Below are 14336 nucleotides of genomic sequence, written 5' to 3' on the forward strand. Positions count from 1 at the left end.
ATGCAGGAATTCTGAAATTGTAATGAACGTTCGAATTTGAGAAAAAGAAAGGAATTCTAAGTGATGTTAATTAGATGCTGCTATGTAATTATGGTTCAAGTAATTAGATTTTTCATTATGAATGAATGTTTACTATATATATATATATATATATCATTTTTTCAAAAAAGAAGAAGAAGAAGAATTATAATTATGAAATTGATTGTTCGATCCTTTTAAGATATAATTGCAAAATCTGCCCCTTTTCCTTGAAATCCTACTTTAGTTTAAATCTGGGTCTCCATGTATGGCAAGCTAGCAACCGTTACATGCAGAAAGTTTCAGCTATTATGCACCCAGCCATGGCATTTATTACGTGGAAGAGTGGCAGCCTGCATGCAGTAGATGCGATGCAAAGAAAGGACGCCACATATTATCAGGCTCCTTCCATCTGTTTCAGCCGCGGAGATTTCCACAATCTGAAGAGATGGGGGTACAAGATTGTCATAATTATTATAATGCCAATCTACATCCACTATAAATAAGATTAATCTGATCAGTCACGCACCACAATTCATAGCAATTGAAGCCTTTTCTCTATACAAACAAACTTTAGCTCCCAGTTAGGATGGAAACTGTCGCGGTGATCGTAGGAGCCGGGCCTTCTGGCCTCGCAATTTCAGCTTGCTTGACCCTTCACTCCATACCCTTTATCATTCTTGAGAGAGAGGATTGTTACGCTTCTCTTTGGAAGAAGAGAACCTATGATCGCTTAAGTCTCCATTTGGCCAAAGAATTTTGCTACTTACCTTTTGCGAAACACCCCAGAAAAGCAAAAACTTATATCTCGAAGGATGCTTTTCTTCGATACATAGATGATTACGTCTCCCATTTCAAAATTACCCCTCGCTACCACCGCTCTGTTGAATCTGCCGAGCTTGACAAAGTTCAAGGGAAATGGCGGATTGAGGCTCACAACACCATAGATGAGAAGATAGAAGTTTATTTTGCGAGTTTCTTGGTGGTTGCGTCTGGTGAGAATAGTGAGGGTTACATTCCTGATATACCCGGTTTGGATGGCTTTCCGGGAGAGGTAGTACATTCCAGCCATTACAAATCTGGTTTGAAATATGAAAACAAGGACGTTTTAGTTGTTGGATGTGGTAACTCTGGAATGGAGATTGCCTATGATCTCTCCAATTACCATGCCCGAACATCCATTGTAGTTCGAAGTCCTGTAAGACTCTCTCTCTCTCTCTCTCTCTCTCACACACACACACACACACACACACACACACACACACCCGCGATGGCAATTCTACCAGTATGTATTTGTTTACAACTTTGTCTTGTTCAGGGTTGCTGGCCTGGGAGATTTTGAGCAGAGAAAAAAAAAAGAAAAGAAAAATCTCTTGGCAATATCCTAAATGCTATATATTAGAGATAATTTTTTACCTATAAAAGCATTGCTGCTTTCCTTGCAAGGCCATAATAAATAGTACCATAAATTCTTTGTTATCTTGTCCAGATACGCTAAAAGAGATAATTTTTTAGCTTAGAAAAGCATTCATGCATCTCTGCAATATCTAATTAGCCACGTCTGCAGGTTCTCTAGCTAGTTCTTTCTCTCTCTCCCTCCCTCCTTGTTGCATGCGGCTTGGCAACTTTGTGCGTTTTGGTTTGGGCAAATGTTTGGTTGAGAAGAAACTAACCGTTCCAAGCAGCAAGGCTGATAGGCTGTACCGTACATGCAGGCAGCAGAACCAAATTAGTAGAACTACCGATGCTTTTTCCTCTACAGTCCAAAATAGCTTATTTCAATTTTTTTTTTTTTTCCTTTTTTCTTGTCTTTAGACCTGTTGAAGATAATCTCTCTCTACATTACTCTCTTAAAGAGAGTCTCTTTTCCCCGGGTAAATAATCTATTGCTAAGAGGAAAAGGAAAACAGATGGAATAAAAAATTATATATATACACGAGCAAGATCACTCGCATATATATATATATATATATATATTTTAAAAAATTGATAAATTTGAGACTCACAAAATCAATTTTTTAAGAATAGATTCAACTTTTTTTCAAAAAAAAAAAAAAAAAAATACATGAAACTTAATTATAAACTCTAAAATTATATTTAGTATTATTCAATTGAAAGGAAAATGGATAGGAGTGAACACATCAATTACTTAATTAATAGTGGCTTTTTGCATATAATATATATAGTTGCATGCATGCAGGAACATGATGTACATCCTCGTTTTGGATTTCACGAAGTGAGATATATATAATATTATTGTGCCTTTAATTATATTATGAAGTAACAGTACTGGACCTTATTTCGTTACCATAAATGCCATATTTTATTTCCTTCTTCTATACTATTGATGTTTTCTAGTAATTAATATTGAATTACTCCTTGCAGTTTCACGTGCTCACCAAAGGAATGGTGCATCTAGGAATGTCTCTACTGAAATGGTTTTCAGTTGACGCGGTGGATAAAGTGACCTTGTTGCTGGCAAGATTCACATATGGCAACCTATCCAAGTATGGGATTCATCAACCAAAATTAGGCCCATTCTTTCAAAAAGTCTTAACTGGAAGATCTCCTGTCATTGATGTTGGGACTGTCAAAAAGATCAAATCAGGAGAGCTAAAGGTAGATCCAGATAGATAAATTAAGTAAGTTAATCTGTTGATCTGATATGCATACGTTTTTTTCTTGGCGATATGTTCGGACTTGTAGGTTCTCCCGGGGATCTCGAGAATTAATGGAAACAATGTGGTGTTCGATGATAGCAAGGAAATGAAGTTTGATGCGATTGTTTTCGCGACTGGTTATAAAAGCACGGTTACTCGTTGGCTTAAGGTATATATACATGACTCATGATACGTTGGGAGATATATATAATCAACTTTTGTGATTTTTATCTTTAAATTAATTATGAAAAGCATGTATTTTGATCATGTCTTGATTCTTCTTGTCTAGGATTATAAATATGTTATGAATGAGGATGGAATGCCAAGCAAGAGTTTTCCATCTCACTGGAAGGGAGAGAATGGCCTGCATTGTGCTGGTTTTTCAAGGAGAGGACTTGCTGGAATAACTACGGATGCAATTGCTATAGCCGACGATATTAACAAGGTTTATACCAGCAAAAAGTAGAAGCGGACTCCAACAACTGTACTTCACCATGTGTCGTTCACCATGCAGCTAGCAGTATACTAGTGTCTTGGAACGTCTTTGCACGTGTGTGCTATCAGCAGTACTTATTATGGAAACTATAGACGTTATTACATTAATAAATTGGTATCTTTGCTGGCTTCCGGCCCCAATTTAAGACCTATATATTCCATGGCTAGCTTTAAGATACGGTTGATATTTGTGTGTTTCTGTTGAATTGATCAAGATCATGTGGCCTTCTATATACATGGATGGTGATCTTGCAAATTAATTAAATAGCATGAATTTATATATGGTATATAGATTTCGGCAACTATTTTTCTTCTCTTTTGCACTGATTTTTTTTACACATAAATTAAAAGAAACAATAAGTCTAAATCCTAAAATTAAACATTTAGAAAAAGAAGAAAAAAGAAATCCTTTAATTATTTATTCACTCAACTTTGAGTGAAGGCCTAGCTGCATTACACGATAGTGTTAACCATTATGCAGCATTTGTGCTAGATAAAAGGAAAAAAATCAAGTCTATCAAAGATGGAAAGTCTACCACCAAACATCACGCTGAAACTACTAAAATCATGGATCTTACCAATTCTGATATAGTGAAGATTTGATGAAGAAGATTGTGGTTTTCCTTTATTGTATTATTATGTGAATCAATGTATACGTTATAATGATCTTGTATTTATTTTTTTCATTGACTACATGATGTATATAAGGATATGTAATATCTGAAATGAAGTGTGGTTCTTCTTTTCAATTTCTCTCTATTTGTTCTTTTTCTTACATGGTATCAAGAGCCAAACAAGGCTAACATCGCATCTTTACAATGTTTGATACAGCTTCCCTTTCCTCATTCATTCCCAATCTTACTAAGTTGATTTCCATTAAACTCAACGACACCAACTATCTCTTATGGGTTTCTTAGTTCTTACCAATGTTGCTAATACATGATCTACTAGGAATCATTGATGGGACGGAGTCTTGTCCCCCCACAATTCTTCCCTTACCAGGAAGGATCTACACCAATTCTAAATCCAGTTTACATTTTCTAGAACAAGAAGAATCAGTACCTTCTGAGTTGGATTAATGCCACTCTGACTGAGAGTGTCCTTTCCAATGTGTTTGGACTCAATACCTCACGTCAAGTTTGGCTTTCCTTATCCTCTAGGTTTGCCTCTCATTCTAGGTCCAGAGTCAAACATCTAAAGAGACAACTTCAAACCCTCAAACAGGATTCTAAGACCTGTACTCAATATTTGCAACTAGCAAAATCTTGGGCAGATCAGCTTGTTGCTGTTGGCAAGCCTATGGATGATGAAGATTTAATATCATTCATCATTAGTGGATTGCATCCTTCTTACACTCCATTTGTCACATCATTTTCCCTTGCAACTCGAACTAATCCAATGACCTTTGTTGAATTTCAAGGTTCCTTTGCCTTTTTCACAAACAAAGGCAATAAACCTTTCAATCCTCGAAAGTTTAAACAGTCCACAAACTCAAAAACTTTCCCTTCCAAGCAGTCCAATCAACAACTTCATCCCCATTCTTCCAATCATTCTTCTTCACCAAAATTTGCATCCATATTTCAAAATAATAATCGAGTTCCATGTAAGATTTGTGGCAAGACTAATCATCAAACCCTTGACTGTTTTCACAGGATGGATTACTCATTTCAAGGAAGACACCCTTCTCACCAACTAGCAGCAATGGTTGCTCAGACAAATGCTCAAATGGAAGACACTGATCCTTGGTTTGCAAATAGTGGAGCAAATCAACACATTACTACTTCTCTTGAGAACTTGAGTTTCCAACAGCCTTTCCATGGAAATGAATCTGTAGCTATGGGAAATGGATCTAATCTCAGCATTACAAACACTAGTTCAACCACTCTTCAAGCCAATGGTGCATCTTTTATGTTACAGCATATCTTACACTGTCCAAAAGCATTTGCCAATTTACTTTCCATTCAACAATTTTGCAATGACAATGCTTGTTTTTTTGTACTTACCTATGATCATTTCTATGTTAAGGACATTGCCACAGGGAAGATTCTTCTGCAAGGAATGAGTGATAATGATCTGATCCATATGGGCAGAATTTCAAAAAATAAGACCAGCCAAATAACAGTTTTACTTGGCATCAAAACATCCACCTTAGTCTGGCACCATAGATTAGGCCATCCTCATCTTATTGTAACTCAAAAAATATTGCAAAATTTTAATCTTCCTATCAAGCATGAAATTAATAAAATGCCTTTATGTTCTTCATGTCAGTTGGCTAAGCATAAACAGCTTCCTTTTACTAATTCTACTCGCCAAAGTATTATACCACTTGAGTTAATACATTCTGATGTGTGGACATCACCCATCCAATCAAATAGTGGCTACAAATACTTTGTCCTCTTTGTGGATGACTATTCTAAGTTCACATGGTTATTTCCAATAAAAGTCAAATATGATGTATTTGCTTGCTTTATCAAAATTTAAGTGTTTAGTAGAAAATCTATTATCCCATAAAATAAAAACCTTGCAAACAGATGGTGGGGGAGAATACACCTCAAATCAGTTTAAGTTTTTTTTTTTTTAAATCATGAGATTCTTCATAGATTATCTTGCCCACACACTCCTCAACAAAATGGTGTGGCAGAACGCAAGTATAAACACATTGTGGAAAATGGTTTAGCACTCCTAACCACTACTGGTCTTCCAAAATCCTACTGGGTTGACTCATTTGTCACATCTGTCTATCTAATTAACAGGCTTCCCACTCTAACACTAAATTTTGCTTCTCCATACACTAAATTGCCGAACAAGGATTCTTTCAAGTCTTTGGTTGTGCTTGTTTTCCTTTGTTAACACATTACAATAAGCATAAATTAGACTTCAGAACAAAAGGATGCATATTCATGGGTTACAGTTCAAATACAAAAGGTTATAGGTGCCTTGACACTTCAACCAACAGAGTCTTCATTTCCAGGCATGTGATCTTTGATGAGAATTCTTTCCCAGCTCGAGTTGCAGCCATTCTCACCTCCCAAACAGAGAAAGAATCTTCCTTAGGTAATGCTCTTCTCATTTCTCCACCATCTTTCAATGTTCCATCTACTATAGCATCTATCACCTCATAAATATTCTGTCCAGAACTCACTTTACAATCTGATCATCACTTATCTCCTGAACCTTCTATTCAACCCTATCATCCAATGGTAACTCGAGCACAAGCTAGGACATCTAGACCCAAATCTTTTCCTAGTTATCAGCTATATTACTCTAGCATGCACCCAATAATAGCCCTTCATGCCCCACTATTGCCAACTGAACCAAAAACCTTTAAACAAGCATCAAAACTGCCTGAATGGGTTACTGCCATACAATCTGAGTTCACTGCCTTGTAAAAAAATTCTATATGGACCTTATGTCCAAGACCTTCCAAGCAACATGTCATAAGCTGCAAATGGGTGTTTAAAGTGAAGCAAAAATCAAATGTATCACTAGACAGATACAAGGCTAGATTTGTTGCCCGAGGATATGAAAAAAAGATGGTATTGACTACACTGAAACATTCAGTCCAGTCATTAAACCAGCCATCATTCGTGTGGTTTTGGCAATTGCAGTTCATCATCAATGGCCAATCAAACAATTAGATGTCTCAAATGCCTTTCTCCATGGTCAGTTAAATGAGGATGTCTTCATGGAACAACCACCAGGATTTATAGATAAGCAGTATCCAGATCATGTTTGTAAACTGAAAAAGTCCTTATATGGTCTTAAACAACCTCCTCGAGCTTGGTTTCACAAACTTTCTTAAGTTCTCACTAATCTTGGCTTCCATGAATCACAAGTGGATCACTCTCTCTTCATTTTTCACTTTAACTCCATTAATATATTTGTACTTGTCTATGTAGATGATATCATCAACACAGGAACACATTTACATCACATTGAGCAGCTTATTCAACATCTCAGCCAAAGTTTTGCAATGAAGGATATTGGGTCTTTATCATTCTTTCTTGGCATTCAAGTTATACGTGACAATATTGGAATTCATTTAAGTCAGGCCAAATACATAATAGAGATTCTCAACAAAGCCGAATTGGCTGCAGCAAAACCATATTATTCTCCAATTGTTTCCGGCTCCAAACTCTCTCAAACTAATGATGTTCCTCTTGATGATGGCATTGAGTATAGGCAAATTATAAGTGATTACAATATTGCACATCAACCAGACTTGATATAGCATTCTCTGTCAATCAGCTGTGCCAATTTATGCATTCTCCTACCTTTACACACTAGACAGCTACTAAAAGAGTCCTGTGATATCTTAAAGGATCACTAAATCATGGTCTCTTCTTCACTTGTGGTTCACTTAACTTGAATGCATTTTGTGATTCAGATTGGGCCGGCTCCATAGATGATAAAAGATCTACAACAGGTTTTGGTATTTATTTGGGTCCATGTCTTGTATCTTGGACTGCTAAAAAGCAGGTTGTTGTCTCAAAGTCAAGTATTGAAGCTGAATATAGATCCTTGGCTCTGGTAATAGCATAAATGTATTGGTTGAGGATGCTACTTCGTGATTTACATGTTCCCATTTCTCACATTCCTACAGTCTAGGATGACAATGTAGGTGCTTTAGCACTAGCATCCAATCCCATCTTTCATGCAAGAACCAAGCATATAGAAGTTAACTATCATTTCATTCGTGAAAAGGTTCTCAATAAAGATATTTCATTGCAGCATATTCCCTCCCTAGATCACACTGTTGATGTGTTTACTAAAAGTTTAACTACAGCTCGGTTTCTATTGTTAAGAGACAAGCTCATGGTCAGGCAACTTCCCATGCACTTGAGGGGGGATGTTAACCATTATGCAGCATTTGTGCTAAATAAAAAAAAGAAAATCAAGTCTGTCAAAGATGGAAAGTCTACCACCAAACATCATGCTGAAACTACTAAAATTATGGATCTTACCAATTCTAATATAGTGAAGATTTGATGGAGAAGATTGTGGTTTTCTTTTATTGTACTATTCTGTGAATCAAAGTATATGTTATAATGATCTTGTATTTATTTTTTCATTGACTACATGATGTATATAAGGATATGTAATATCTGAAATGAAGTGTGGTTCTTCTTCTCAATTTCTCTCTATTTGTTCTTTTTCTTATAGATAGTAGAGTTAAGCAAGAAATATTGGGATTTCCTCTCATAATAGTAGTTATTGAAGGCAAAAGCATTAGCCGAGAAGATCATGATCTCATTAACATCAAATCCATTCTTCTTCAGAAGATCCAAAGCCTCAAAAAAAGCATCTCCTTGAATTTCTCTTCCATTGACTTCATAGCTAAGCAGCAACTCATCTCTGTCAAATTGTGTAGCTCTAAGCCTAAAGGCTTGATAGTACCCTTGCGGGGATCTAACCTTATCGGTATAACTGATGATTAACAAAGTCAATGAAACCTCCATACTTATTGAAGAGCTCGATTTAGGGTCTAGCAGTGGTATAAAAGGGTGCAATGGTGGCTACCGAAATCAAGTTTTCGTTCTTCAACATGGAAATGAGCTCCCTAATGCAGAAAGCAAAGGTTGAGTCGCCTTTTCGAAAGATTTCATAGTCAATGTTGATGCCATCAAGATGGTAAGTGGTAATAATGGATCTGAGGGATTTGAAAGCATTGGATATCCAAAGTTAAGGGTCTTTGGGATCATACCAACGTAGGACTTTTTTGCCGAGGCTCCAACTGAAGAGGGTGGCTAAGGCTTTGACGACGTTGGGGACAACGTTGGGGTGGTGGCGAGCCTTGAGAGCTACAATGGAGTCTGGTGTCAATGTGTCTGCCCAATATGGTGAGAATTTGCCGTTTTGGGCATTGTTTGAGGGGTCTGCATCGATTGCAAAGCTGAGTATGAAATGGAAGTCAAAACTATTGCTGATGGGAACATGATTGAATGTAACTAGAATGCCCGTAGCCCCTATATACTCCATCATCACCTTATTCCCATCTAGATTATATATGTAGATTATATAGCTTAGATCAATATATACGCAGATATAAAAAGAAAAAAACCCTTTAGTGGCTATAAAAATCGGGTGAGAAACGATTAGAATTTGAGGCATAAAAGGCCTTGATAACAATAATTTATTGAACTTTTAAAGGCATTAAATTTTTCAATATTACAAACTGAATTATGTAGCTTGACTGGAGATCACATAGTTTGATTATTGTTCTGATAAAAAAAGAGTGTCATGTAATAAAATTCCTTAACACAAAGTCGTAGTAAGTCATATAATAACAGCCACGGGGAGGAGGAAGAGATAATGAAGCTTGATGATCATCCTTCTTAATTTGCTTGAGATGACCAGAAGGCTAGGTTCCATACTATACTGGCTTGATTATCCTTGTTTTATGGCAACATGCATCAAGGGTTGAATCTAAATTGCTAGCTAGCTCCAATGATTTTCTAGTAAATAGCTCTAGCTTTTGAAGCCATCAGGCCACTATATCTAATATAAGAACCAAGATATAGAGTACAACTAGTAGAGATGAATTATTATGAAGAATAATGCTGAATTGACCTATATATAGGACAAAATGGTCGATCAATTTTTAAGAAATTAGTTAGATGCTTTCAATGGTGCATGCAGTTTGGATGTTAATGGTGCTAGGGCGGCCTACTAGAGGAAGAATCTAATGATATATATATATATACACGCATACACACACACACACACACACACACACACACACACATATCTACACAAACACACACACACATATATATTAAACTAAAGCCACTATATATATATGGGAAAAGCCACTATGCCCTCTCCCCTTACCCCCTCAAAGTGATTGCTGATCATAATTTTTTTTTACTTAGTGATTAAGGAAGTGATTTTAAGTGTATTGATATATTTTTTTATTTTATTTAAAAATATTAAAAAGTGTAAAAAATAAAAAGGCCTTGCGATTAGCTTGAGCGGTGCACTCTGAGCAACAGAGTAGCACCGCTCAATAAATCGGGCAATCAGTAGTACTGCCTTTATCGTTTGGTTCTCTCTTTTATCATTTTGTCCTTGTGTGGCCGAGCTTTGTGTTTTTTTTTTTTTTGTTCTTGTCGTTTGATTTCGCCCCTAATTGACTGAGTATCAGCACAAGTACTCCCCTTCCTTGTTTGTTAGTGTAGTTTATTAGGTCCAAAAGTTATTTATAACATCACGGACAAACTCACATATGATCTAGCATTCAAAGAATCAAGTGAACAATTCTAGTACTCTTAGGCATCCCAGTGTCTCTTTGGTATGGAAATATTTTGACAACCGGCATAGTTGGTTTACGAACAAGTTTCACAATATTCGATTTCGCTTGGCAAGCGATGGATTCAACTCGTTTAATAATGTAAGCAAGACTTACAACATATGACCAATTGTATTGGTACCTTATAATCTACTTCCATAGACGTTATGTATGAAAAGAATTATACCTCATGTTAACACTTGACATTGCTTATCCCTGGTCCAAAAGCTTCTGAAAATGACATTGATGTGTATCTGAGAGCCTTGGTTGATGAGTTAAAACATATGTAGGAATTAGGTGTGGTCACATATGATGCCTCCCTTGATCAATCATTTTGTTTACATTCTTTATTATGGACTATTAACAATTCCTTGCATATGCAAACCTCTCTAAATGGAGTATTATAAGAAAACTGGCATGTCATGTGTGTAATATAGAGGTAGGCTTGGCATGGTTGACATATGGTGGAAAACCCTATTATATGCATTATCGTCGATTCTTACAAAGGGATCATATGACTAAATTTAGAATTGTTTGACATTGGGGAAGAGTGTGGTATGACTCCTAGAGAATGTTTTGAACGTAATATATTAGAGCAACTCATGAGCCTTAGTGCAGAAATTTCATCAAATGATTCTAGAAAATGAAGCAGTCCCTACAAGAGTTGAATTGGACAAAGAAGAGTATATTCTTCCTATTATCATAGTTGGAAACCTTAATTTTAAGACACAACTTGGGCGTTATGCACACTAAAAAAAACATTTGTGACAATGTTTTAGAAATGGTTATGAATACTGAGGAAAAAATGAAAGACATCGTCAAATTCAAAAGGATTTGATCAGGCTTGGTATAAAGAAAGACCTACATCTGTAGGAGCATGATACTCGTTCTTTAATAAGGCCCGCCTATTACACGTTAGTTGGGGAAGCTCGGAGGTTCTTTGTATGGTTGAAATCAATGAAATTTCCATATGGATTTGCCCCAAATATATCAAGATATGTGAATGAGATTCATTGTAAGATCTTTGGAGTAAAGAGCCATGATTCACTCGTATTTTTACAACGACAACTGTCGGTAGTTGTTCACAACTATTTACAAAATATATAAGATTGAAAATCATATAATTGAGCAAATTTTTTCAGGAACTTTACACAAGAACTTTGAATGTGGAGGTCTTGAAAAAACTTGAATGTGACGTCTCTGTTATTCTTTATAAGTTGGGAAGAATATTCTCACTTGCTTTCTTTAATATAATGGTTTATCTAACTATTCATCTACCACATGAGGCATGCTAGCAGATCTAGTTTAGTATAGATGGATGTACCTGATCGAGAGATATCTTGGATGCTTTAATCATTATGTGTGAAATAGATCTCATTCTGAAGGATTTATGATCGAGACTTACATTTATATGGAATGCTTGACCTTTTTTCTCCCAGTACCTCAATGATATTGAGACCAAATTTAACCGACAAGAGCAAAATATGGATGTTGTTCAATAACTAGAGTGGCCAACATTTTGTCTTTTCTCAACATTTGCATTAATTAGGATCCAAATCATCATATCGTTTATGTTCACAAAGTACATTGGTATGTACTCAATAATTACATGGAGATTAGTGACTATATCAAGTGAGTTTTTGGTTTTAATTATTTTATGTTTCTCTCTTTCATTTTCTATACCTATATATATATATATATATATCTAAAATGTTGTACTTAGAAGCATTTCATGTTGCAGCATGCATTATGTGAAGATCAATGTAGAATGCACCAATAATGTTAATGAAAGGCACGAAATAGAATTCCTGGAGTGGTTGAAAGCATGTGTACATTACTCATTTTAATGATTTATACTCCTATCCACTTATATTATTTGTGCGTAATTCATTTTTACTATCTCCATATCCAACATTTAAAATATAGGCGTATGTTGGCTCTGAACAATGTCTCTAATGAATTGTACTAATTGGCATGTGGTCCTGACATTTAGATTGCGTCATGTTTGAGTTGTATAAACAATGAAACAAGATTCCATATGAAGGATTGGGAAGCAAACCACTGCATCCAATGTTTTGGTGTGGTAGTTAGTGGGGGATACAATAAGGGTATAAACTTTAAAGGACTACTATGGTGTGCTTATAGATATATTGCAGTTGTACTACATGGGTTGGCATCATGTATATCTATTCAAATGTGATTGGTGGGATATTAGTAATCATAGTGATACAAGGAAGAGCCATTTGTATTGGCATCTCAAGCACAACAAGTATTTTATTTCGATGATGTTATATGGAATGGTAATTGGAAAGTTGTGCAAAAAATTGTTGGCAAGAATGTATATGATGTCTTGCATGTACGAACATATAACCACAAAGATGAAGAACCAGCTAAGGCTTATCAAGACAACAAGTCTTTATGTATGTATCCAACCCCTGAAACCTTAGGGCCCAACTATGTTCCATTATGTAGCGAAAATGTACCAACTTTAATAGTTGATGCATCAACCATTCTAGAACATTGACAAACTACAGATTTTATTGATTTTATAAATGATGAAAATTGAGAGGATGAGGAAGATGACTTCCTCACAAAAAATGACTCAAACATCGATAGTGATAGTGATGATGGTATGCAAGCTATGTAATAAGTCACATTCATGGTGATATGTAGGAATTAATACTTGTAAAATGACGATTAATTAACTTTGTAATACCCTACATTGAAATGCTATTGCGTATTTACTATTTATTTAGCTTGCATGTGTTACCCATTTCAAAAACTGATAGTTGAATTTAACAAGCTAATCGTGGCAATTTGATTTCTCACAACCTCTTATATATAAAAATATCAAAGTAGAACAACATTACAAATAGTGCAAACTATGCAATGTATTGATTGACATTGTGTACATTCTCCTGTGTTGATACAAATAATCAAAATAGTTCATACTTGGCCAATCATTAGATAAGAACTCTATGTTTCTACATCATTTTCAATTATCCTCTATATTATCGTTATCAGTCATATACTGAAGAATAGCTTGTACATCTATTTGTGTTTGCATCAGAAGATCATGATCACGTGCAAATTGATCTTGAAGTTTGATCTGACGAGTTCTGATAATTGCCTAACCTTCCTGTAACTCACCTGAGATGGAGTGAAGTTGAGATAGTTGTTCCCATATGGAAGACAATTCGCTATGGATAACTATGTCATTTGTCCCTACAGATGAGATCCCTAATGAATTATTGCCTGTTGCATGGTATTGCTTGATCCATCGGGTATAGTCTTGTGATCAAAGAATCTCATCTTTATCTAAGAAAGTTGGGCTACAGACTTTTAAATAGTGTATTGAGAGAAAGACTCTTAAGGATGTTGAGTTAGTTCAGACTTGTGAAGACTCATGGATAGATGACAAAAAAGTCAAGTAATCACTACTATATAAGGCAAGCTTGGTGTTCTTTCAAGAAAGACCCCCTCCATGATGTAATAGTAAAAGATAGAAAACAAATAATATTATTATTAATCATGACATAGAGGAACTCAACTCTTGGAATGTTAATGTCAAAGAAGCAGTCGACAAGACAAATGTTTTGAAAAAGTATTCAGTAAACGCACATAAATTAATATATTAGCCAAACTAAATACACTATCCTACTCACACCAATAACAAGACTTATTTACATGTCAAACTTTGTTAACATAAGTTGTTTTGAAGGAGCATTAAACTTAAGATAGAGATTCAAAGGATTATCTACCATAGGAATACCGGTAACATGTGAAATAAGAATAGGTGTTACCTCAAATTGAGTGCCCCTAAAAAATGTTAGAGGATCCTCAATTAATGATGAGAAATTTGTATATCGCAAATG

General features: G+C 35.5%; 1 protein-coding gene and 1 pseudogene across 1 annotated transcript; one reads left to right on the forward strand and one right to left on the reverse strand.

Moving 5' to 3' along the window:
* The first annotated feature begins 537 nt into the window (after positions 1-537).
* On the forward strand, positions 538-3327 carry LOC122303587 (probable indole-3-pyruvate monooxygenase YUCCA10). Its single transcript, XM_043115426.1, has 4 exons — positions 538-1216; positions 2404-2637; positions 2725-2847; positions 2968-3327. Exons 1-4 carry the CDS (start codon positions 608-610, stop codon positions 3142-3144), a joined length of 1143 nt encoding a protein of 380 aa, XP_042971360.1. The 5' UTR covers positions 538-607; the 3' UTR covers positions 3145-3327.
* A 4987-nt stretch (positions 3328-8314) lies between these two features.
* LOC122304526 lies at positions 8315-9155 on the reverse strand (annotated as a pseudogene).
* Positions 9156-14336: the final 5181 nt, after the last annotated feature.

Source organism: Carya illinoinensis, chromosome 3, assembly GCF_018687715.1.
Source record: "Carya illinoinensis cultivar Pawnee chromosome 3, C.illinoinensisPawnee_v1, whole genome shotgun sequence".
NCBI classification, from domain to species: domain Eukaryota; kingdom Viridiplantae; phylum Streptophyta; class Magnoliopsida; order Fagales; family Juglandaceae; genus Carya; species Carya illinoinensis.

Excerpts from the sequence above, each read along its gene's own strand:
- LOC122303587 (XM_043115426.1), top strand. The coding sequence starts at position 608 with ATGGAAACTGTCGCGGTGATCGTAGGAGCCGGGCCTTCTGGCCTCGCA. Across the intron at positions 1,217-2,403 it reads CCATTGTAGTTCGAAGTCCT|TTTCACGTGCTCACCAAAGG; the intron begins GTAAGACTCTCT and ends TACTCCTTGCAG. Across the intron at positions 2,638-2,724 it reads TCAAATCAGGAGAGCTAAAG|GTTCTCCCGGGGATCTCGAG; the intron begins GTAGATCCAGAT and ends TCGGACTTGTAG.